The sequence below is a fragment of the Henckelia pumila genome, chromosome 3 (assembly GCF_033568475.1).
Source record: "Henckelia pumila isolate YLH828 chromosome 3, ASM3356847v2, whole genome shotgun sequence".
NCBI lineage: Eukaryota > Viridiplantae > Streptophyta > Magnoliopsida > Lamiales > Gesneriaceae > Henckelia > Henckelia pumila.
The window spans coordinates 36,094,863-36,120,559 of NC_133122.1; the positions used below are offsets into that span (position 1 = coordinate 36,094,863).

Consider the following 25,697-nt stretch of genomic DNA (forward strand, 5'->3'; position numbering starts at 1 on the left):
AGTTACTTATATTATATTGATTTGTTTTTTTGTTTTTCTAACGTTACTATAAAAAATGATTAAAATTGTCAAAATTAAAAAATAGGTGATTAAAATTAATATATAGGACCAAAATCGTAAAAAAACGTCAACACGTTAATTTTAGTCATTTTTGGGAGTCATTGTTTTGATTCATTGATCCTCGATAATGAAAAATGTACCAAACTGAAGCTCAAGAACTAGCTGGCATTCATCTCGGCCAAGAAAATCATAGCATTCTCACAAACAAAAATCAAATTATTGTTCATAATATTTCAGGCCGGCCTCACTGAAAAATATGGTTGGTGAAAGAAACTTGATCATGGGTTTCTTCATCTTCATCATCCTCCTCTCGTCCAGCGTTACCGCGATTATACAGATGATGAATGCAGGGGTCGAAACAGGTGGAGGTGGCGGTGGCCTCGCCGAAGACGTTGGGGCCGACGAAAGTGTTTCCGAAGTTGAGCATGAGATTGTTTGAAGCTGAAGAGGTGTTGGAATAAGCTGGCTGCTGCAGCATCGCGACGGGGTGGTGCTGGTGGTGGTGTTGGTGTTGCGGTGCTGCGGAATTCTGGAATGCATTCGACGTCGCGAGCTTGCTGTTAATCAACTGAGTCTGCACCATTGATAGCTCTGCTTGAAGAGATGATACCTGCATGTGTATAGATACATTGTTACCGTGGCACAAAAAATATGGCATGCTAGGGGAATTCATTATATATATGTTACAGAAGATTTGGAATTCATTAGTATGTTACTTTAATAAGTAGTATATTCTTATATATTCTCTAGTTTTTGCTGATGTATTCATTTGTCTTTGGAGTAAGAAATTAGTACTAATTAGTAATTATTATAAGGTTCTACTTGCAGATTTTGAATCATTTGGAATTTTGGATCAATCACAATTAGCTGATCTTATATGAGTTCAAAAAGAGAATCAAATATTTGTTTAGACCTGTTGCTGCAGAGCAATAATAGTCGACACACAACCGTAAACGGGGTCCGAGAGCCTGGCTTGAGCCTCATAGGATATCGTAACCACCGCGTCCTGTCGCCGGTTAGCCGGAATATGCAACAAAAGCTTAGACACATTGCTAGCCCCAAACACCTTGTGCACGGCCGCGAACCGAGCCGCGCCCTGGTCGGACCCGAAATGAGGAGCGAAAACACAACCACCAACGCACTTCCTCCTCAAGAATTTGCAAGCGCCGCATGGCGCACCATGCTGCGCCGCCACTTCCGTGGCAGCTGTGTCCTCGACGACGACTTGGCTTGTGGTGCCACGCATCTTTCCGGAGCCTCTCCGACGCCTCTCCGACGCGCAGTCGCTCTGTGGTTCGTGATCCATGCAGGAAGGTATATAGTAGTTTGCAAAAGCTAGCTAAGGAAATTCGTTGGATTGTGTGGTTTTATATATAGGGTTTCAAAACATGAAGAAATGCACGTAACTCTCGTGAAAGGGGTGGCAAGATTAGTGAAGCTTTTAGAGATAGAAAGAGAGACGAAAAAGGTTACTTTGGTGTGTGAGTTCATGCATGCATGTGCAAAGAGAGTTTATAAAAATTTGTTGCTTATAATACACACACACACATACATAACATAATACTAAAGATCATATAAATTTTCCGTTTTTGTGTTGGATAGAAATTATAGAATAAGATCTTTTACAACAATTAACTGATGATGTCAAAATAATTAACAATACAAAATAGAATTAATGAATTTTAAAACATATGATTATTATATATAATTGAGTGATAATATATAAAAATATATATATAACTGAAATGTTGTTTGTTGGAGGTTTGGGGTGGAAGATGGCTGTCTCTTGGAAAGGCACAAGATTTGTGGTGGCGCCCGCAGCGTGTGCAATGGTGAGAATTAGAATACGTATTTATTTAGGTGTCAAATATCATGCGAGGAGAGCACACATTCCATTCATTGGATACTACATGCATATCAAATATTTTATTTTATGTTGAAGAAATATCACGATTTTAATTTTAAAATGAAATTTATCAATTTTTGAAATTGAAATCGCAGGAAAGAATGTACGAATAAAAAGATATATGTGGAATATGGAATTTGATAGTTAACCGATATTTTTGAAATTATACATAAATGTCATATCTTTTGAAGGTCAGTTTCCAAATAATATTAATAATAGATTAATATCAACTATTTAGGTTGTTATGGAGATGTGTGTTGGGAAAAGAATGAATCAAGTAAACTTGAATACAATTGATACATTAGTATCTAACAAAATTCAACTAATCAAACGAAGACGAGATACATGCACCCGACGCTAACTACCTGAGAACTAAAACATGTAACGACGGTGGTCACGTTTTTATACGCGCTGGTCTGCTGCTCGTGCATTAAATTCGCGGTGTAAAATGATGTGCTATAGCCCTGCTAACTCTCAACTGCTTTAATAGCAACCCACATGAAAATGTAGTGTGTCAGATGAGAAAAACAAACCTTGACACATCGAAAATGCAGATATTGTGAGCGAGCTGCAGCAAAGAACTGAAGCAGCATGCAGATCTTCATCATAGTAGTACCGCTAGTGGAATGAAAACGAGAAGCAAGTTTATCCAGCTTACAGGACACTTGGAACTCTTGCTTGTGATGCAAAAAAGACATGGCACCCTTAATGTGGTTTAAAAACGTGTTATCGCATATGAGAATAGGCAAGCTGGTCAACTTCATGGGAGTAAATTTCCTATCAGAAACAACAGCAAAAGTTTCAGACAACTCTTATATACAGCTGAAGCCTAAGAGATTGACAATCAATATATTAAGTTGTGTTTTCTAACATTGAGATGCTGTTTCACACCTTTGTCTCCATCAGAGGAAAATCCATCCATCAGTGTTGTATAACATAAATCCTTCTATCATCGTATTTATCCACTTTTGGCTTCTCCGTTTACTACAGCGGTTTCATTCTTGCTGGAAACACTGATGGCAGGTTTGTTACTGCTTTTCTTTGGCCTACTTCTTTCAGATTCAAGTGAATCTTTTGCCGAACTTACCAATTTCTTGACAAACTTATCCTCCATGATAGTATTGGCCTCTATAGGCTTACTTTTGGAGGACCTCGTGACTTTAATATCAACACTTACTTCATTTGATAGTTCAGCATTTTCAACTTCTACAGCCTTCGTGACTCTGTTTTCTTTAACCTTTTCAATGCTTTCTTCGCTGAGGTCAACAGTAAGTTGCTTTGTGCCCGAGTTCTCGGTGTTGGAATCCGGAAGTAATGCACGCCGGCTCAACCGAAGTTGTCCTTTTCCATTGACCTGTAAGACATAACCATCGTAATTGGGGGCAGTACTGTACTAACAAAGATGTTTTGGTTACTTCAGTAGAGTTAATAGCAACATAAAGACTGGCAGAAAAATCAACCTCAATGAGCTTTACATCAATAGTATCTCCAACTTTGACAGCCTGAGATTCGTACTTAAATACGTTAGCATCACAATCCTTAAGAATCCATTGAAGTACTTCGGTGCAGAAAACTTACATCTTCTGCCTTCGCTAACCAACTTGTGCTCAATTCACTAATATGGCATAGTCCCTGAAGCATAAACATAAATGAAAATGATAACTACACTAGGTAGGCCAGAGGTACGACAAGATTAGAATCCACTGCTCTTTCAAAATTTGGACTACCTCTCGGCCAGGTGAAATCTCCACAAAAACTCCATATGGAGCAATAGATTTGATCTCGCAGTTCCTAAATACAAAATCATAATCAGATACTCAGGTAACAATGTGGAGACTGAGGTATAGATCATTTCTACTATGCTTTTCAACAAAGAACATTTTCACAGACAAATTCAGTTTCTACAGTGATAGGAAACTCTTAATATAGACTCAGCAGCCTGCCTCCAACATCAACGCAGCAGATAAATTATAATGCTCAATAACTGAAATCTTTTACAAAATGAATATTAAAATTCAGTTTACGTAACACTATTCAGAAACTATGAGCACCCTCAAAATCCATAGCCTCAGTTTATGGCCAACAATTTCTCACGAAATTAACAATGTGAAAGGCAGAATAAAAACAGATAAAATAGAATGGAGACCTGTAAATGTCACCAACACTTGGAACCATAGTGAGGTTGTTAATAATGGCTTTAGACTTCTCTAAACTTGACAAATCTTTAGATGTTATTTTAACCTGTCAGTGTGACATCCAAATGTTACACTTCATTCTTGAAAAGAAACTAGATTAGCAATCGACAACAAGAGGATAAGTTATCTTCTGACTAACAATTCCGTTATCTTGAGTTTCTATAGACTCGACTCCTGTCTCCTCAATTATGCTTTTCACTTTTTTCCCGCCTGAACCAATGATAAGGTTAACCCTCTCTGGTTTCACCTGCTTGAGCAGAAAAGTTATGGTAAATCACTAAATCCTCATCTCAGTCCTAATAAAAGCAAACAAGATGGGCATCCAGATGTACAAACCTTCATAACATGAATTATGGGAGCATATTTGGAGAGTTGCTTCGAAGGAGGAGGAAAGCATTTTGACATCTCGGCTAAAGAAGAAACAGAATGGAACATGAGCATCAGAGATTGAAGGTAAAAGGTACCACATATAACAGTAGGTTTCTTTCTTGGTGTATCTATTGGTTCCTGAAAAGATATGCAAAAATCAGACTTTATTATATTAGTTCTGTTCACCCAATTGCTTTTCTAAAGTGCTAGTGAGTAGTGGCCACTATTAACCAATTTGGTTATCCAAGATTTTAAGGCACATACAGGTCAAACCTTACTTCATGGCGGTTAGGGATGACAATTTCACCGGTTGGTTTGGAGCCCATGGGTGACGCCCTGATAGAGCTGTCACATCGGGTTGGGCCCGTCGGGCCTACCCACCCTGCCATTAAAAAATGGTGGGTTAGGTTGGTTAGTGGCGGGCTGTTTAGAGATGGGCCTAAACGGGCTGACTCGTTTGGGCCGTGGGCCAAGGCAGGCTGGGCCAAAAAATTGTTAAAAGAATTTTAAAATTATATTATAATTGGTATTTTTAATATTTTATGTATGGTTAATAAGTTTTGAATGATTTATATATGTTTATTAAATTATAAAAAATTTATATGATTTATAATATTTTATGTATAATTGATTAATTTTGAAAGTTTATATTATTTATAATGATTTATGTATGGTTAATGAAAATTTAAATATGTTTATATATGAATTTTTTAATCATTTTATTTTTTGCGGGCCACGCAACCCATGGCGGGTTGGATTGGGATTTTCCCAACCCGCAAGGGTGGCGGGTGACGCAGGTCGGCCCCAATTAACAGGTATATGCCCTAGACGGGGCAGGTTCGGAGACATTTATCGGATACGGGTTCAAGATAACTCAAATTCCCCGAAGTAGGTATTGGACGGGATTGGGATTCTTATCCTCGCACACGAACCTGCCTCGAAACCCTCGAATTCTATGCATACATATATATAAATATACATATACATATATATTATATAGTTCGAAGTGGGGAGGAGTATATATCCCACAGGAATGGGGGTTTTCTCCAAGTAGGGGGCGGGGGTGGGGAATGCCCGCCCCATTGCCATCTCTCATGGCAGTTGATAGCATGATTCAATAATATACCAAGAATTTGCTTTCGACCCTCTCTTGCTTGCAGTAGAGCTTCTTTCATGACTGGTATAGTAATTCCTCCCACCTGCCATTACACATTTATCAATGAACAAACAGATACAGTATCAATAGTAGTACAAGATAGATCCAGAGTACATGATTAGCTAACTCAAATATATTAATGGATAATAGTCAACTTAAATCAGAGAAATAAGTTTCACAGGGAAAAACTTATTTGACCTTTATGTCCATCTGGAATGCAGTTACCCCATCTTCATTTCCAGCAACCTGAGTCGCTAAATTAAAATTTACTCAACAGCAGTCTAGCAACTTCAATCAATGCATGAGTGACAACACAGCATGGAATTCCTCTAGACCAACGAAACAAAGGAAAACAGAACATATTTTTCTGGACAAACAACTGTTGAAGTTGAGAAAAGAAATTAATATAGGAAATTAAAGTAGCCACGACCTTGAAATCCATATCTCCTGAAGCATCTTCACCCCCTGTTATGTCAGATAGGATAAGTGGAGTGCCATCTCCTCCAAATTCCTCAGTGTTCAATACCATACCCATTGCTATTCCAGAAATTGAACTCTTCACTGGAACGCCAGCATCTTGCAAAGCTAAGCATCCCCCACACACAGAGGCCATACTGCCACAAGAAAATACTAGATATAAATAAAAATCAATAACTACAGCATAACCTAATAACTTTATATTAAGAATAGCGGTGGCATTGAAACTTGGTGTTACTTGGTTCAAGGAATGGGTGGTAGGTGGTGGATGATTCTAGGTTTGCAGAGCGCACAGACTGAGGCAGGGTTAATGGTATAGATTGGCAGTGATGAACAGGGATGGGGTTAGACTTTTTGTGGTAGTGTTGGGTGGTGGGTGGTTGTCGCATCCAGGGACAAGTCATGAAAAGAGGTGGTGGCTGAGCAAAAGTGTACCAATCCAAATGGTTAGTATGGTTTCAAATTGCTGTATCACAGGAGAATTAGTGGGGCTACCACATGATTTGACAAGTAAAGGTGGACAGAGGGTGTTACAGATAGGTGCAGGGATAGCAGAGTGTGGTGGTAAAGGAGGTGTTTAGGAGATGAGATAGACGGCATTAAAAAAAGGATAAGCCGCATCCTATTCTTAATTTATATGACGAATTCATTCCCAAAATCATTAGGAAAGGCCAAAACCTTGGGAACGAGGTAAACAATAGGAAATTCCACATTTTTTTTGGAACTGGTATTGCCTCGGAAGTAGCTTTTATAGAATCTATATACTATCAATAAATCATGGAATGACTTGAGAACATTAAGTCTTCCAACCTCATTTCTAAATAGCAAGCACCATCTGGGTTTATGAGGAAAAATTTGAGGCATAAAGAAGATAAAGAGAAAATACTTGGTCACCGAACCAACCAATGCTACGCACTACCTTGAAGAGCCATTGCTTTCCGTTATGGTACTCTCAACACGAATAGTGTAAGGGAAGTGATCTTCTGAAGGCAATATAGGCCCCAGAGCTCTCTCAGCAAGTATGCCATGCCCAATCTCTCTTCTAGATGGTGCTCCTTGACGGCCAACTTCTCCAACACACGAGGGAGGAAAAGAGTACTACATGCGAAACCAACACAGATACATAATTTTTCTAGATTTTATTTACTAAAGCCTTGAATTTTCAATTCAGAATGGCATACAAACAGCGTACAGCACAGCGGGCCAAATAGATAAGTCAACGCCAGTGAATCTAGAAAGAAGTGCTTGTGATTAAATATTCATTTAGGAGAGGAAGAAAATTGGAACGTCTTCTTACGTAACATTGCTTTGAATCACAAGCATTGAGAAAATTTGAAAAAAAAAGTACGTGGAGATTCTAGGTTATTGTCACACTTGCCTGTTATAAAATGTAATATGCTTTGATAATTAGATTACTTTTGTTTAATTGATGTGTGATTGAAATAAATGAATTAAAGGTCAAAGTAAGAAAACCCCATGTTAAAACGGTTTGTGCTGCAGTTGTTTAGTGCACAATGATAAAGGAGTTGCTTAGACACTTAACAGAGGTTTGCATCATCAGTAAATTCATCTTCTTCTACTAAATTTCATGTGATCTTCAGATATGCAAATTAGAGTGGTATGCTCAGGAATTTGAAAATTAACAACCATAATCAGGAAACAGCTAACCTTTAGAATTGAGAAAATACATATGGTTAGTGAATTGGAAAAGTCCCAGCAAAATGATTAGCTTCAGTGGAAGCGGTACTCAAAGAGGAAAGAGCAACATCACCAGAAATAAGTTCAGGTTGTTAACTTGTTGAAATCAAGGTCAAGTCTGCAACGAAAATTGATTTCTACCAGCAGCTAATGTTAACTGCTTCAACTAGAGATACACTTTTTTACCAAGTTTTACCTGAAGATAGAATCTCTTGAACTCATCTTCATCCACAAGGTTGTCTAGTCTCTGTGCCATTTGTTTATCACCAAGTGTAACCACAGCTAATGACTACAAACAAGAATGAAAACACATTCTAAGTTTTCAAAATGGAAGGATTTACAATTTATCGATAGGCTGAAACACTAGATCGATATTTCATACAACTATATTAGTTATATACAAGAACTAAGAGGAATCCCATATGACTCGATTAAGTTTAACATTTCCCGCTGTTAATAAAAACACGTCATAATTTCTTTTGTTAATTATAATTTTATGTGAAATAAATAAAATTGCACGTAGAGCACTTTGAACTCCGTGATTAAAATGTCCTGTGATTTATAATGTTTTTACTCAACATAATCATTTTATTGGTTTTAAAATTATGCAGCAAATTAACTATTTTTAAAAGAATTTGAAAAAAAAAAAAAATTCTTTTCAACGATCAAAATTGTTTAATCTCCAAAAACTAATATATCCTACAGTCCAATATGCAATAAAAGGTTGATGGAAAAGAAAATGTGAAGAATGTAAAAGAGCCATGCAAATGTCAGATGCAGGTTTCTGCAACAGACTAATATCACCAAACCTGTGTTTCACCACGAGTGAAAAGAGCACTTCCATGAGCTCTAGGGAGCAATCCACAACGTGAATTAATCAGCCGTAATTCCTCCGGTTTTCTGCCATCACTTCTTTTTCCTCCCTACATAAATGAGAGATAAAAGATACCAGAGTAAAAATCATGGAACAAAAAAAACAATTCACTCATCGGCCAAAAGGCTGCTATACTAACTTGCAGGCATCATTCATATTATGGTAAAGCAAAAAATAAAAAAAAAAGTATACAAGAATTCGAAAACTAAGAGGGTGTTTGGCTAAGCTTATTAAAAACAACTTATAAGCTCTAAACTGCTCTAGGAGCTTATAAGTTGTTTTAGGAGCATATAAGTTGTTTTAGAAGCTTATAAGCTGTCAGATCTTATTTTAAAAATAAGCTGTTAAGTGTTTGTATGAACTTATTTTAAAATTTTAAATTTTAAACAACTTAAAGATGTTGATGTGTTTGATATTATAAGATCTTTTTATTATCAAAATTATCAAAAAGGGTATAATACTATGAAAGTAATGTAAGTAGCAATATATATACAAAATAGTTTTAAATTTATCATAAATGTTAAGTATATATTAAAACAATAAAACTATTTTTTATTGTAATTTAGAAAAAAATTTGATAAATTATGTATAAACATTGGCAGAGGGAATGGTGCGAATTTAATAAAATATATAAGGATAATATGAAAAAGTAAATATCAAAATAAGATATTTTCTAAAAACGTATGGGTGACCCTACTTTTTAAAAAACAGATTATAAGGTTTCAAACAGCTTATTTTAACAGTTTATAAGTTGTTTGACAAAAAAATTTCCAAACAAATTTAAAGAGCTCATAAGCTCTGTCAAACACCTTCTAAGTCAACATCTTCGCTTTTCCGGGCAAAATCAGATCCATTATTTGTCCGTTACCATACAACACTGAATGCTAATAAATAACAATGTCACAATATGACGATAACAACAATGTGAAATATAAATAAAACTGCAAGACTAAGGCAGTGGACAACAATTAAAAACACGATATATATCCGGATAAGAGTGAGGATCCACTGAAGTAAACTGCAAGTTACAACTGAAATATTGAATTTTGTAGAGTTGTCATTTATCTGAGAGGAAACAGGCACAAGATCTACATAATTCAAACATAAAGGCCACATCCCACAAGAGTGTCTAGGGGGCTAAAACTCTATAAATTGTTAATTTCTATTATTTTAGATACACCTGTTATTTTTAGTTATTTTTAAAAAAATTAAATTGGGTTGGTTTGGGTATCGGGTTCGGATTGAGAAATTTTTAAATAATATTTTAGCCAACCCAACCCGAACCCACCCGAATTGACACCCAACTGTCACATCCTTATGCAAAAGAAAATATATTGAGATAGTTATGGGCCTTATGGCTTTAAATGTTTCGCATTAATTAAATTACTAATAAATCGTTCGAAGATATATCAAAACTTAATGTGTTAGATCTTATAGATATAATTTATTTTTAACTTTCCCAAAGAAGCCAAATATGGATATCATAATTCAAACATTGAAATTTAGTTGCAATAATGTCTTGAAAAAAATCTTGCATGAAACCTCTTTTAATTGTGACACAACTTATATCTCTCTGCACAAGTAAAAATAAATTGAGATGGATATGATAGGAATTTTCCCTTAGATAAATCACAATCAAATCATATGATAGAATATAGATACATCGTGATGCAATAATATTAAATCTGGTTTTAAAATATGTTCAATTTCAAACATAAAAACCATACAGATTAAGATAATGTATGCTTACTAGGAAATCTTACCTCCACGATACGCCTCCTCAAAAACTTGGACGAAACTTCTTTGAAAACAAGCTTCACGTCTACCTCAGAGTAAAGCTAGAAGAAAATGAATTGACGTAAACTATGTTAATAGTATAACACTAAAATTTTCAGGAACAAATTTTGAATTTAGACAATTTTTTTGTGTTATCATCCATAGATGTAATGAGCAATCATCCATACAAAGACTAGTATAAAGGTTGCCTCCAAGGCCAACAATTACCAAGGGGGTGGTTTTTTTGAGGCTGGCTTGATATGAACATCACCTTCATCAACTTCACCATCCACTACAAACTCCTCATCCTCTTCTTCATCATCAAGCAAGTCCTGGACCACTTCACTAGTAACAACAGCTTCTGTTTTACTAACAAATCCTTTTTCTGTAAATATGCTCAACACCTTTGCTTCCAAAGATGACAACGCCTTCTTTCTTGGGATTTTGTTCTTAATTTGAAGAGCTTGAACTAATTCATCACCTGCAATTTCCTGAATATTATCAAAAATCACTGTCATGACTTAAGAGAGAAATAACTTAAGAGAGTAATGATACTACACTTACAATCATAACTAGATTTAATGTCCAGAGGTCCAAAATAGTTTTATATGATGTTTCACAAATTGGCATACGAAGGAAACAGCATTTTTAGAAGCCAATATTATTCAACTCTGCACACTGTTTATCTATCAAACAAACATCCAAGAGACATGAATTCATCAAAAAATGAATCCATAGTTTGAAACATGCTTACTCACCTGAGACGTATCAAACAAGTAACGCCTCACTCACTCAAAAAATAAGCTCTGCTCTTGCACTCACAAATACTGGATTTCCTCAGTCTCAAACAAAGAAACCAAAATGTGTTGCAATTATCAATGTCTTAGTTGCTCTGCACTCTATCTTGAGTGTTCTCGCAACTCACTGGTGCTTTTATGACGGCATAAATACTACTTGCATTTAGATAAATGGAGGAAAGTCTCACCATCATTTATACCAGAAAGATGAGAAAATGCTTCATAGGAAAGATTAAAAAAAATTTAATGCAATAGAATTTAAGATCATCAGTATCTCTGTACCTATATGTCCCAGTTTTGGATATGCACAGACATCCCAAACCAAAAGGAATAGAAAAAATAAAAAAAAAATACCGATATTAATAAATTATAAGGTGAAGTAATAGGTTACAACTGTTATGGATTATGCCGGAGCGAACATGACGATAATAATAATTGCGGAATAAAACAATCAACAAGAACACCAAGATTTACGTGGTTCACCCAATATAGGCTACGTCCACGGAGCTGCTGCAATATTTATAACCGGAGAAATATTACAAGTGTATACAAAACACTATATCTCTCACCAACTCAAACCCCGAGTATTTACCGAGAAATAATTCTCTAACTCACAAGAGATCTCCCAAAAAAAACACTCCTTTTTTTTTTCTCTTTATTTTCTTCTCTCTTTGTTAATACAAAGAAGAGAAGAATGGGATGAAGAAAAGAAGAGGGGAGGCTGCGGGGAAAAGAAACGCGTGAAATTGAATGCGAGGCATTCAATTCATTTTCCCAGCCACCAACTGCCACCTACCATCCACCTAACAAATCTCCCACTTGAAGACTTGATTTCAATCATGGCTTCACACAGTCAATGTAGCAGCTCAGACTCCCTCTCTTAAACTTGCAGTCCAGCTGAAGTTGAACATAACTTCAGTTTGTCAGTGCTCACTGCCTTCGTGAACATATCAGCTGGATTTCTGCTTCCAGAAATCTTCTCAAACATCAAAATTTCATCCTCCAAAACTGATCTGATGAAATGGTACCGAACCTGTATATGCTTCGTCCTAGCATGATAAACAGTATTCTTTGCCAAATGAATAGCACTCTGACTGTCACAGTGTAATATGCTATCCTCAAGCTTCTGACCCAACTTCTCAAGGAATGATCTCAACCATATCATCTCCTTGCTAGCTTCTGTCACTGCAACATATTTAGCTTCAGTAGTCGAAAGTGCAACAATCTTTTGCAACTTGGATACCCAACTTACAGCCGTACCACCCAATGTGAACACATATCCAGTAGTACTTTTCCTGCCGTCTAGGTCACCACCCATGTCGGCATCTACAAAACCTTGTAAGCCTGAATTTGACTTTTTGAAGCATAGAGATAAGCTGATAGTACCTTTCAAATATATGAGAATCCACTTCACTGCTTCTCAGTGTTGTTTTCCCGGATTGCTCATAAACCTGCTCACAACTCCCACTGCATGTGCTATGTCTGGTCTGGTGCACACCATTGCATACATGAGGCTTCCGACAGCAGATGCATAAGGAACCTTATTCATATAAGCATGCTCCTGCTCCGTCGATGGTGATTGGGATTTGGTTAGTTTGAAATGACTAGCCAAAGGAGTACTAACCGGTTTAGCTTCATCCATGTTGAATCTGTTAAGAACTTTTTTCACGTACTCTGCCTGAGATAACTTCAAGACTCCGTTCACCCTATCTCTCAAGATCCTCATACCAAGAATTTGTTTTGCAGCTCCCAAATCCTTCATTGCAAATTCTTTTGATAACTCTCTCTTGAGTTTATCAATCTCCTCCAAACAAGATCCTGCTATCAACATGTCATCCACATACAGTAGTAGAATGACATAAGAACCATCAATCTTCTTCACATAACAACAGTGATCCGCCTGACACCTTAGGAAACCGTTGTTATTCATGAATCCATCAAACTTCTTGTACCACTGTCTTGGAGCTAGTTTGAGACCGTACAAGCTCTTTTGAAGTTTGCATACCATTGTCTCCTTCCCTCGTACTTCAAATCCTTGTGGCTGCTTCATATAAATTTCTTCATCCAAGTCACTATGAAGAAATGTCGTCTTTACATCCAACTGCTCCAGATGTAAATCTTCTATAGCCACTAGTCCAAGTACTGTTCTGATAGTGGTTAACTTAACCACTGGAGAAAAAATCTCGGTATAATCAACGCCTTCTCTTTGTTGAAATTCTTTTACAACAAGTCTTGCCTTGTATCGTTTGCGGCCATCAACTTCTTATTTGATCCGGTACACCCACTTGTTGTGTAATGTCTTCTTGCCTTCCGAAAGTACCGTCAATTTCCATGTATGATTGGATGACAGTGAATCCATCTCATATTCCATGGCTAAATCTCACTTGGTTGAATCATCATTTTGCATCGCTTCTTCAAAGGTCTCCGGTTCATCTTTATCAGTCAGCGAGTATTTCTGAGGTGGTCTGATTGTTCTAGAAGATCTCCTGAGTTCAATTTCCAAAGTTTTCGGTTCATCATATTGTGCAACAATTTCTTTATCTTTCAGGTTACTGGTTTCCGACTCAGTCACAGGAATATCCATCAATGGTATTTCATCCGTCTTCTTGACTTCAGGACATTCATCACCAGCTCCAACGCTTGACCTGTCCTTATACATCACATACTCATTGAAGATTACATATCTGCTCCGAATGATCTTTCGATTTTGGTCATCCCAGAACCGATAACCAAACTCATTATCTCCATAACCAATAAAGAAACACTTCTTGGATTTCGGATCAAGTTTCGTTCTGCTGGCTGAATCGATGTAAACATATAAGAGACAACCAAACACTTTCAAAAACGAAAGGTTTCTCCTTTGCCGCTCCAGACCTCCTCTGGTATTCTGCAATCTAGTGGTACCGAAGGTCCTCTGTTGATCAGATACGCTGCAGTGTTAACTGCATCAGCCCAGAATGATTTCGGCAGTCCAGCGTGCAATCTCATGCTCCTGGCACGTTCATTCAGGGTCCTGTTCATTCTTTCAGCTACACCATTCTGTTGACGTGTACCAGGAATGGTTTTCTCCATCTTGATCCCGTTCTTTGTACAATACTTCTTGAACTCAATATCTTCATATTCTCCACCATTATCAGACCGTAAACACTTCACCTTCAAGTTGGTCTCATTTTCCACCATGGATTTCCACCTTTTAAATGTCTCGTAAACATCAGATTTATTTTTCAGAAAATAAACCCAAACTTTCCTGCTCGAATCATCGATAAATTTGACATAATATCGTGAGCCGCCAAGGGATGTCACAGGAGATGGCCCCCACACGTCAGTATGAACCAGCTCCAACTTTGCTGCTTTTGGTTCTCTACCGCCTTTCGAAAAGCTCACCCTTTTCTGCTTTCTAAGAACACAACTTTCACACAGTTTGTGTTCGACAGTTTTTAACTCCGGTAGTTTCCCTTTTGACATCAGCATCTTCATTTTTTTCTCACTCATATGTCCAAGTCTACAGTGCCATAGACTTGAGTTAGCTCCAGCATCCACAGCTGCTAACATGTCTCTGCAACTGGAAGTCATGTAGAGGGTTCCAGTTTTCGTTCCTCGAGCAACAATCATGGCTCCTTTGCTCACTTTCCAAAAGCCATCACCAAAGGTCACTTTATGGCCTTCGTCATCGAGCTGTCCCACTGAGATCAGATTCCGCGTCAGTCTTGGTACATGTCAGACTTTATTGATTTTCCAGACAGATCCATTTGACATTTTCAAACGGACATCTCCCATACCAACAATCTCCAAAGGTTTTCCATCTGCCAAGAAAACTTTTTCATAATCGTCAGCAATGTAATAATCGAATACATCGCGATTACCCGTGGTATGAAACGAGGCTCCAGAATCCATAACCCAAGAGTCAACAGGGCTTTCATCGTGTACTTCCTCAGTCACAACATTTGCATTATTTGTTGATTTGCAGTTTCTTTTCAGGTGGCCAATCTCAACGCAGTTCCAGCACTTCAACTTCTTTTCAAATGTAATTTTATCTTTACCATTCCCTGACTTGGACCTGCTCCGCCATCGGTTAGAACCTTTTTTGCTACTCCTGCCCCTACTTCTGTTTTCGAGATTTAGGGCAGATCTCGATGATATTCCTTCACCAAAATCCCTCCTTCGAACTTCTTTGCCAAGAATTCGATCTCGAACATCATTGAATTGTAACTTTTCTTTTCCAGCAGAATTGCTAACCGCTGCCCGCATCGGCTCCCAAGCATTTGGTAAAGACGCCAAAAGAATAAGTGCTCGAATTTCATCATCAAATTTAATTTCAACCGATGTTAGCTGGGAAACAATCGTGTTGAATTCATTGATGTGTGCCGCCACCAAAGCACCTTCCTCCATCTTCAAGTTGAATAACTTTTTCATGAAGAACACTTTATTATTTGCTGATGGCTTCTCGTACATGTCCGACAAAATGGACATCATCTCCTCCGTGGTATTTGCCTCCGCCACGTTGTGTGCCACGTTCTTTTAGGGTCAATCGTATTACCCCTAACACTTGTCGGTCAAGAAGCTCCCACTCATCATCCTCCATCTTTTCTGGCTTCACCACGGATAGAGGTTAATGTAGCTTCTTGCTATACAGATAATCTTTAATCTGTAAGCGCCAGAACGTGAAATCTGTACCGTCGAACTTTTTGATTTCAGGTCCCGATCCGTCATTTCCGGCCATCGCTTTTACTGCCTTAATAAAATTTCAAAAGATCTTTTCTGATGAGACAAAGCTGCAATCACAGAGCATACTCAGACTTTTAAGAAATTTTTCACCAAGACTCCCGGACACCGTAACAGCTTTGATACCAGTTGTTGTGGATTATGCCAGAGCGAACATGACGATAATAATAATTGCGAAATAAAACAATCAACAAGAACACCAAGATTTACGTGGTTCACCCAATATAGGCTACGTCCACGGAGCTGCTGCAATATTTATAACCGGAGAAATATTACAAGTGTATACAAAACAATATATCTCTCACCAACCCAAACCCCGAGTATTACCGAGAAATAATTTTCTAACTCACAAGAGATCTCCCAAAAAAGAACACTCATTTTTTTTTCCTCTCTTTATTTTCTTCTCTCTTTGTTAATACAAAAGAAGAGAATAATGGGATGAAGAAAAGAAGAGGGGAGGCTGCCTGTTTATAGGGGAAAAAAAACGCGTGGAATTGAATGCGAGCCCAGCCACCAACTGCCACCTACCATCCACCTAACAACAACCACACAAAAGACAAAATGACTTGATAGTTTCCATGTCATGAGTTATGAGTATATCACAATTCCCACAAACTGCAGTTAAAAGGACACTAAGAATACAAGATAAAAAACAATACGGTAGGGCAAATAAGTAAGTGATAATAACAAGATTTGGCTAAGATTTTTTCTTAAGATAATGAAGTTAGAATTTATAACATGAAAATATATCATGAGAAACAATGTCATGAGAAAAGACTAAAAGCATACTTCGACATGCTGCTCAGAAGGAATAACATTTGGCCAAGATTTATTTTTAAGATAATGAAGTTAGAATTTATAACATGAAAAAATATCATGAGAAACAATGTCATAAGAGAAGATTAAGCATACTTCAACATGATTATACAGCTCAGGAGGAGGTAGTTTGATCGCGTCGAGCATTTTTGGTTTTCCGCACATCTTCACCAAGGTTTCCACCTCTTTGCAAATAGTCCGAACTGCATTCTGACATTGCAGGCAGTAAAAACTTCAGTCACTCGCGTAAAGCTTAACGACATTTAAAATTATTATAAAAAATTTGAAGTGGATTAAATAACACCAAACGTAGCTAGGTGTGGTTGAAAAAACTTTTTTGACCTGCGGTGGGCCAGAAATTGCAAATGTATTTCAAGAAATGCAAAAATATTCCTTCATGCAGACATACTCAAAATTTACTTCATGATCTATACTCTATAGTGCTATTCCACAATTGAAGCACAACAAATCAACACATGGCATAACAAGATAAGAAGCACAGAAGCAAGGGACCTGTCCAACTTCTACAGCTTGCAATAACTTCTCTTCAGGAAGGAAGTCGCAATAACCCTATGATAATCCATTAATTAAACACAAAAGAGGTTAGAATATAAAATCTCGAAAATGAAGTACTTGAAAATGATCTTTATTATACCAAATATATGCGAATCATTTATGCATTGAGAAACATCTTTAATCAACCCATGGAAATGGACATACGCTTTCAGCTTAATTTAATGTCAGTATGCCACAGTTTGATAACAGGAAGCAGTGAACATGTACCAACTACCAAACTTTGATGCTGGTAATTTTTTAATAAATAACCAAAATCTATGCGAAAAAAACATCTATAAATGATGACGATATGATTTATGATTTTTTTTAATCGGATTTATGACAAAATTTCTACTAAATAGAGAGTATTGTTGGATCATTATTTTGTAAATCGACCTTTTAATGCTATTGCTATATTTAAGACATGACCTTGCGCAACCCAATTTATGAAGTTCAATTGCATCAGTAACTGTTCCAAAGGGAACACAGTATTGACAGCATCACATGATTTCAAACTCCGACATATATATTCCAACCACCCAAAAGTCGAACAAAATTTTACAAGCAAGCACCAGATTAATTAGAGTTATTTGCATCAAACCCCCCTGTAAAATATTGAATATGCACACTTCTCCCCTGTGAAATTTTAATAGGCATCTTCAACCCTAACCTTTTAAAAAATTAGCGCACTGGCCCCTTCAGATGACTGATTATTATGCACGCGCTCCTCATGCGACTGGGCAAAGATTTTGATATTTTTTTTTGCATCAAATACCCCTGTGAAATATTAAAAATGCATATTTAACCCCAATGAAAATAATTTTTAAGTCTATTCAACCCATAATACACAATTTTTATTAAAATCTAATTATAAAATATTTAGCAAACACTTTTCGTTTTATTAAAATATTATTATTTTATCTTGTTATCATTATTTTATTAAACTTTCTTCTTGTTTCCAACTTTTCCATTAAACATGCATTCATAAACAATTATTTAAATAATTTCAAGTTACAAAATATTGAACTAAACCGATAAGTTCAAACATATTGCTTTTTCGATTTAGGACTGTATATTATTGAACCAAAATTTAGATTTTTTGATAATATGCATTTCAAATTTTTTAATAAATTGATAAAATAATGATAACGAGATAAAATAATAATTTTTTTAGAAATAAATAAATTTAAAATTATAAATTTAAAATAAAAAATAAAATTAAATTAAATTAAAAATGTTTGAAAAATATTTATAATTAGATCTTAATAAATATTGTGTATTACTCCCTCCGTCCCAATTATATTGTCCACGTTTTTTTGTTTGTCCCAAATATATAGTCATATACCATATTTAGTAATATTTTTTTACACTTATTTACTAATATACCCCTATTAACTACACCTTGAAAATTGTGTAATCATTTTTTAAAACATTGAATAGGGATAAAATAGGAAGTTTATATAAAATTTGCTTTCACAATACATTTTTTTTAAACTTTGTGAAAATCCAAAGAAGACAATATATATGGGACGGAGGGAGTATTATTTAATGCAAATTCTGCAATGCATTTTAAAAAATTTAGATTTTGGTTCAAAAATCTATAATCATAAATTGAAAATTAATATGCATTTAATTGTCATTTTGATTTAATATTTTGGTACTTTTAGGTATTTATCTCGTTTATGAATGCATTTTTAATTGAGAAATTGGAAACAAGAAGAAATTTTAATAAAATAATGATAACAAAATAAAATAATAATATTTTTTAGAAAATAATTATATAATCATAATAAATTAAAAATTAAAATAATTTTAATAAAACGAAAAGTGTTTGCTAAATATTTTATAATTAGATTTTAATAAAAATTGTGTATTATGGGTTGAATAGATTTAAAAGTTATTTTCACAGAGGTCAAATATGCATTTTTAATATTTCACAGGGGTATTTGGTGCAAAAAAAATATCAAAATCTTTGCCCAGTCGCATGAGGAGCGCGTGCACAACAATCACTCATCTGAAGGAGCGAGTGTGCTAATTTTTTAAAAGGTCAGGGTTGAAGATGACTATTAAAATTTCACAGGGGAAACGTGTGCATTTTCAATATTTCACAGGGGTGTTTGGTGCAATTAACTCAATTAATTATTAATCAAACTCTAATTAACAGTCAATTCCTGGATTTCTAAATATATTTATAAGCACAGATGTCAAGATTTAAAAAATAACCTCTATCATCAATATTGCACTATCTGTCCCTGCTAGCAACAAGTCCAGCTTAGAGTTTTCTAGCTCCTTGGTAGTTGGATTCACAACAAACTTATCTCCAATAAGACCGATTCGTACCCCAGCAATAGCTTTAGAAGTTGGCACTTCTGAAAGAGCTCTGGCGTATTGCATTTTTTCACATAAATTTTTTTTTCATAAATTAGATCAAATTGATTAACCTGAGATAGTCACCAGTAAAAGAAAGAAAAAGAAATGGGCTTACACGGCAATTCCAGCTGCTGTTACTGCCAAAGAATCTGGGGGATGTAAACCATCATAACTTAGTACCTGTCCCAGGGGATGATGAAATTCAAAAGGCATGAAACAATACTGTCGGTGTTGCACAAAATCCAACTAAAACTGAGAAAAGAACTTCACTTCAAAATCATGTGACGTTGCTGACTGATGTCACTCATATTTAAGCTGCAAATTCATTTAGTTTCAGTTGGCTCAAACTGGTTGAGCGTACATTTTCTAATTATTATCTGAAGATACCTATAGCTGACATCTGCAACTCAGTCTAAACAAAAATCAATTTTCAAGATGTGCTAGCCATCTCATCATGTTTCAGATATTTGCTAATACACATCAAGGTCACAGCAATTTATCAATCCTTTCACGTCCTCGTATCTCATCCTTGAGTTTCATCTTTAAAAGTCTTTAAATGACAACAGAATTTAGGATGTCCACGATCTTTATTCTATGAGAACAAGTAATTGAGAGAATGGTGCTATAAATGGCTATTTCCACTGATTCACTCATTGAGCACAGAAAAAATAAGTACCCAAGATAATATCTGTGTTTCATGATAAAATCCCTTGAGCATCGTTGGGCGAAGAGGTCTATCTATGAGTCGGCAAATGAGAACCTGCAAGAAGAAACTACTTAATTCAAATGTCAGATCCGTATAAACAATTTGGTGAGGGGGGAGCGGCATCCCTGCAAATGTCATTAAATACAGGAACATATTTACAGGTACTACTCACAACTGTAAAAGTATCACATAACCAATCTCAAGCCCATTTAAAAAAAATTAAAAGAGTGATGCTGATTATATATCAACTTTTTTGGCATTTGTTTATTGCAGTGGTATCAAAAGTTCAGCAACTTTCTCCCAATACATTTTACTTTATTATAGACAAAGCAAGCAGTTACACAATCACTTCCCATTATTTTGCAAAGTTATTATGCAAAGAGAGTGCTTTTTTGATGCAAGAAACACAATCAGAAGTAGAAGAAAGTCGATGGACAACAGCAAGTCAATTGGAAGACAATGGTCAACCAAAAGAAATTAAGATGAGAGAAGTCCAAAAAAGCAAGTGTTCAGAAGTCGGGAAGTTGGATGCTCCACAATTTCATTGTGGGAGTTTGATTGAGCAAATCAGGAAGAGCATTCTGAAGCCCAATTTGACAATCTAGGACCAATCAGGAGCTCAACTAATGGTGTAGCAGTGGTAAATAACCAATAGGAATCTCAAACTAACTCAATGACCAACTTAACGAATGGCAGACAAAAGTTGGCAATCAGAAAATGAACTGCTTCACAACGTGTAGTCTAAGACAGCCTCAACTCGGAAAGCTGTCTGAGAGGGACAGGCAATCAAAACCGTGAAGCTGAAAAGATCTTCCTGATTAAGAAGGCAAACCAAGATGCAAAGTCATAAGTAGCCTAAAATCTAAATACAGATGACTAACGAGGACCAAAATGATGATGGATCCCGTCTCTTTCTCGAATTGGATTTACTTATTTTTATCAAAAACAAAAAGTCCAGCTTTTAGTTTTATGTTTTTTCCCTAACATTTGAGATCCTATGCATAGTTTTAAGTCCTCGAGAGTCATCATAATAGGTTTCAAATAGAAAGACAACCAGAAAGAAGCAAAAACTAAAGCATGTAAAGTCATGGAACATCACTCAAACCTAATGTAATAATACAAAAAGGCCCATGTTACTTTAGTTCCTCTGTTTTCTGGGTTTTTCACATTTTTTGTATTTTCTTGAATTTTTACCCGCTTATGTTCGGTTCTATGTTCTCATTCTTCTTGAACTGGGCTATCATATTTCGTGACAACGTTGATTTGACTGAGCCGAAAATTCTGTACAATCATATGAGTTTCTACTGATAGCTCTAAACTCCTGTCTATTTGTCAGTCACTCGTAACAAATATGTTTCCCAATTTCAAGTTTTGTATTTTTGTATAAGCTTTCTACAAAAGAATGATCTCTTGCTTTACTCACAGACATTTGTATGTTGAACTGTTAGATCATTTTTCTTCACCATTGTTTTTCGAAATATTTCATGAAATGAATCCAAAGTCTAGACATTTGTATGTCGAATTGTTTTCTTCTCATTTAGTATTTTTATTGCTCACTACCATCAATCTCTTATTTATTCATCTGTGTGCCCTAAATTTTAGCTTCATAATTGCGCAGTCCTTGCAAAACATCTGAATACTTGAATTTAACTGTATTTGTGATGAGTGATTTGATAGAAAGGTTCTTCCACAGAATATTACTATTTACCATAAATGTAAATTAATTAATTGTGATAAGTGGAAAACTGGAAATATAGAGTACCATTTTATAATTCAAAAATATATGTTATCGGACAGAGCATAAGACAGTCACTGGTACCGGAAAAAAAATCTGTGTTTCTGGATACTGAGATCATCAGCATTAAGTGCATTAGTTTTACCCAGACAACTGAAATTAGAATCTCATGCAAAGCAGGCACGCAAAAATTAAATGCCTCTCATTTAACCATGAAATAGCCCATGGTATCACAACAGTAAAATTCCTTAGCAGGTTACAAAATTACCTCATGATCCTTGGTTTTTCCCTCTCGTTTGAAAAATCCTCCACTGCACAAAGGCAGGTTAACAAAAACTTAATCCTCCATCACAGGCTATCCAAGAATTTCAAAGATTACAAGGAACAAAACGCGTGCATATTTACCTGGTTCGACCAGCAGCCGAAAATTTTTCTTGATAATTTACCGAAAGAGGAAAAAAATCAGAAGGCTCGCTAGGATCCTCAGCCATACAAATGGTTGTGTAGATGATCTACAAAAAGCATTAAGAAAAAGTGTTTCAAACAACATGCAGCTAACACAATAATACATATATCAACCATAGGTTCAGTTCCAACTTCACACTAACGAAGTTCTTTCACTCAGATTAAATCTATCAAACTGAGAGGCACGCATCTGCATTTGAATGGATGTCCTTTAAGATTAATCAACAACATATATCACTTTTCTGGTCCAGAGGAGTTCCAAGAAATAATTCAGTAAAGCTTAATTGGAATACACACATATTAAGTTCAAAACATACGGTTTCTCCATCTGTAACAGTAACAGCACCACTAGCTTGTCTCCCTATGTGACCCGTCTCAACAAATATCTGCAGAAAATGCGGAACAGCTTGAGGTAAAAATTCAACAAAAAAATATGTTAAACATCCTAATAACACAGCTAAAAGAATATGCTCGAGGAATAATAATTAAGCAAAACAAAATAGACCACCAATTATATGTGATCCATTTTAAACGTCATAGCTATCATGTTTCATAAACAACCAAATTTATTCTGCCTGAAATCATAATAAGAAAATATTTGAAGCAAAGCATATCAGTAAACATATTCAAGAATCGAAATTTAAAATTGTTAACTATTATTGTTCTTTACGATAGTTGGCCCCAACCCTATTAGCATCCAACTTCCAATGTGAAACTAAGACATAAAAATACCCGGAAAAAAACAGAAATTTCAAAAGCCTAACATGACGATCTCCGACTGGGATTTTAATGGAATAAGGAGCGGAGGGTTGTAGCGGTAACGGAGCCTCCTCAATGCGAGCATTATCTTCTGCGGTTAAAGAAGCTTCAATCCTAAATCGATTAAACGATGTACCCCTCCACCTCCTGCCTCCATTTCTTAATTTTCTCGCTCTGGAACTTCGAGATACGTAATCCGGCAGTATAATTGAAGCAAAATGACGATTAACCGAGGAATTAAAGCAATTCAGAGTAGAAAATTGAGAAAATATTTCTGATTTCTTGGAAGTTGACACTTTGGACTGAAATGGTGGGGTGTGGAAGGTCGAAGTGGGGCGTGCTGCCAGCATTTCTTCGTCTTCCCCGCAGTTCCACCGTCACTGTGTGTGAAGTGTGCGTAGCATTTGCAGGCTTATCCACTGAGAAAAAATGGAAGGTGGCGGCGTGGAATCGAATCGTTTGATGGCGGGCTCTTAATGGGCTTTGTTTCCGTAATGGGCTGGCCTTGATCGATTAACCTTTTTGGGCTTGACAGCCCATATCTTACTACTTGAAGAAAGAGGAGATGAATCAGATGATTTTGCATTCAATTTTCTTGCATTTGCTGCTTATTCAATTCATTATAGTTGCTTTTGGATCGAAGAATTTGTTTAGGTTTATTGTATTGATTTGGTTCAAAATTTGAATGAAAGATTTGAGATCACCTGTGTTAACAAGTATATTTTTATATTTCAATTTCAAATGCACTCTTCAACATTGTCATTTCAAATTTATAGATTGAAACTTTTGAAATTCATCCACAAATCCAAATGCGTCAATCAAACCGCAATGTTAATGTTAATGTTATGCATGAGTTGATGTTGTATTATTAATAGAAATCATATATCTAGAGTTGATGTTGTATTATTAATAGAAATCATATATAACATTTTGTAGATATAAATTAGCTTTTTTAAAAAAATATATTTTATGTCAAATTTCCGTGTAAAAACTTACTTGATTGACATTTTTTTATGAAATGAAATAATGTAACAATTAAATCGACTTTGGAATGAAATAAAAAGAGGAATGTGGTGGTAGTTTTATTATTTTCCAATTATTGATACCAGAAGAAATGAGAATGAATGGAATAAAATTATTTTCAATAATAAAATCATTTTTTATTTAAAATATAGCCACTCGACAATTGTTTATTATTGTTATTATTTCCGCTCTATTAATTATTATAAAATCAGTGTTATTTAGTTTAGGTTTTTAACTAATCTAAATCTAAATGATAATAATATTTTAACATATTATTATTGTGATTTGTGAAATATAGGTTTAGATTAGTTAAACTAAACTAACGATAGAAATTTTTAAAAAAAATGTATACTGATGGGGTCATTCTCATTTGAAATGAATGGGATCGATTATTTCCATGAATAGGATAATACTCATTATATTGAACATTTTTATTTTATTATAATACCAACACATGAGTAAATATATAGAATAAGATGATAATTGTTGTGAAAAAGTAAAAATTTATGGTAAAAAGTAAAAACTCCAAAACTCAAAATATATCAAACTCTACACTTCACACATATTTTTTCTCTCAATTCAATTGTATTTTTCATCACAAATGAAGACCTATTTATAGATACACATTTGAGATTAGTCCAAAAATAAATACATCATCATCTACATCATCACACACTAATTTTCCACATTTTACAACTCAATATTCAACATTCAATATTCAACATAATATTAATAATAATAATATTTTTCAACACTCCCCCTTGTGATGATGATCGTGATATGATGACTGTTTTCATTACGTGTTTTATACTGCCTCGTTAAAAACCTTACTAGGAAAAACCCAGTGGGATAAAAACCATAGTAAGGGAAAAAGAGTGCAGCCACGTAAACTCCCCCTCATGTTAACATGAGTGATTCTTCACATATTTCGCAGATTGCGCATCCAATGTTGTATATATGTTTTCTGAATATCGTCGTAGGAAGTGCCTTTGTGAAGAGATCTGATGAGTTCTCACTTGATTGAATATAACAGATATCAATATCTTTATTCTTCTCAAGCTCTTGAGTGTAGGCAAAGAACTTTGGGGGTATATGTTTTGTTCTGTCACTTTTGATGTATCCTTATTTCATTTGAGCAATACATGCAGCATTGTCTTCATACAACGTCACAGGCTTCTTGTCTACTGATAATCCACAAGAAGTTTGGATATGTTGTGTCATTGATTTTATCCAAACAC

The 25,697-nt window shown here is 35.5% G+C and overlaps 1 protein-coding gene and 1 pseudogene across 1 annotated transcript; both read right to left on the reverse strand.

Annotated features, from left to right (window-relative positions):
- Nucleotides 1-169: 169 nt before the first annotated feature.
- On the reverse strand, nucleotides 170-1,382 carry LOC140892787 (uncharacterized). The gene is made up of 2 exons (XM_073301782.1): nucleotides 974-1,382; nucleotides 170-670 (listed from the first exon to the last, which is right to left on the reverse strand). Exons 1-2 carry the CDS (start codon nucleotides 1,364-1,366, stop codon nucleotides 305-307), a joined length of 759 nt encoding a protein of 252 aa, XP_073157883.1. The 5' UTR covers nucleotides 1,367-1,382; the 3' UTR covers nucleotides 170-304.
- Nucleotides 1,383-2,223: 841 nt separating this feature from the next.
- On the reverse strand, nucleotides 2,224-23,839 carry LOC140886510 (probable polyribonucleotide nucleotidyltransferase 1, chloroplastic; annotated as a pseudogene).
- Between the last annotated feature and the right edge of the window lie 1,858 nt (nucleotides 23,840-25,697).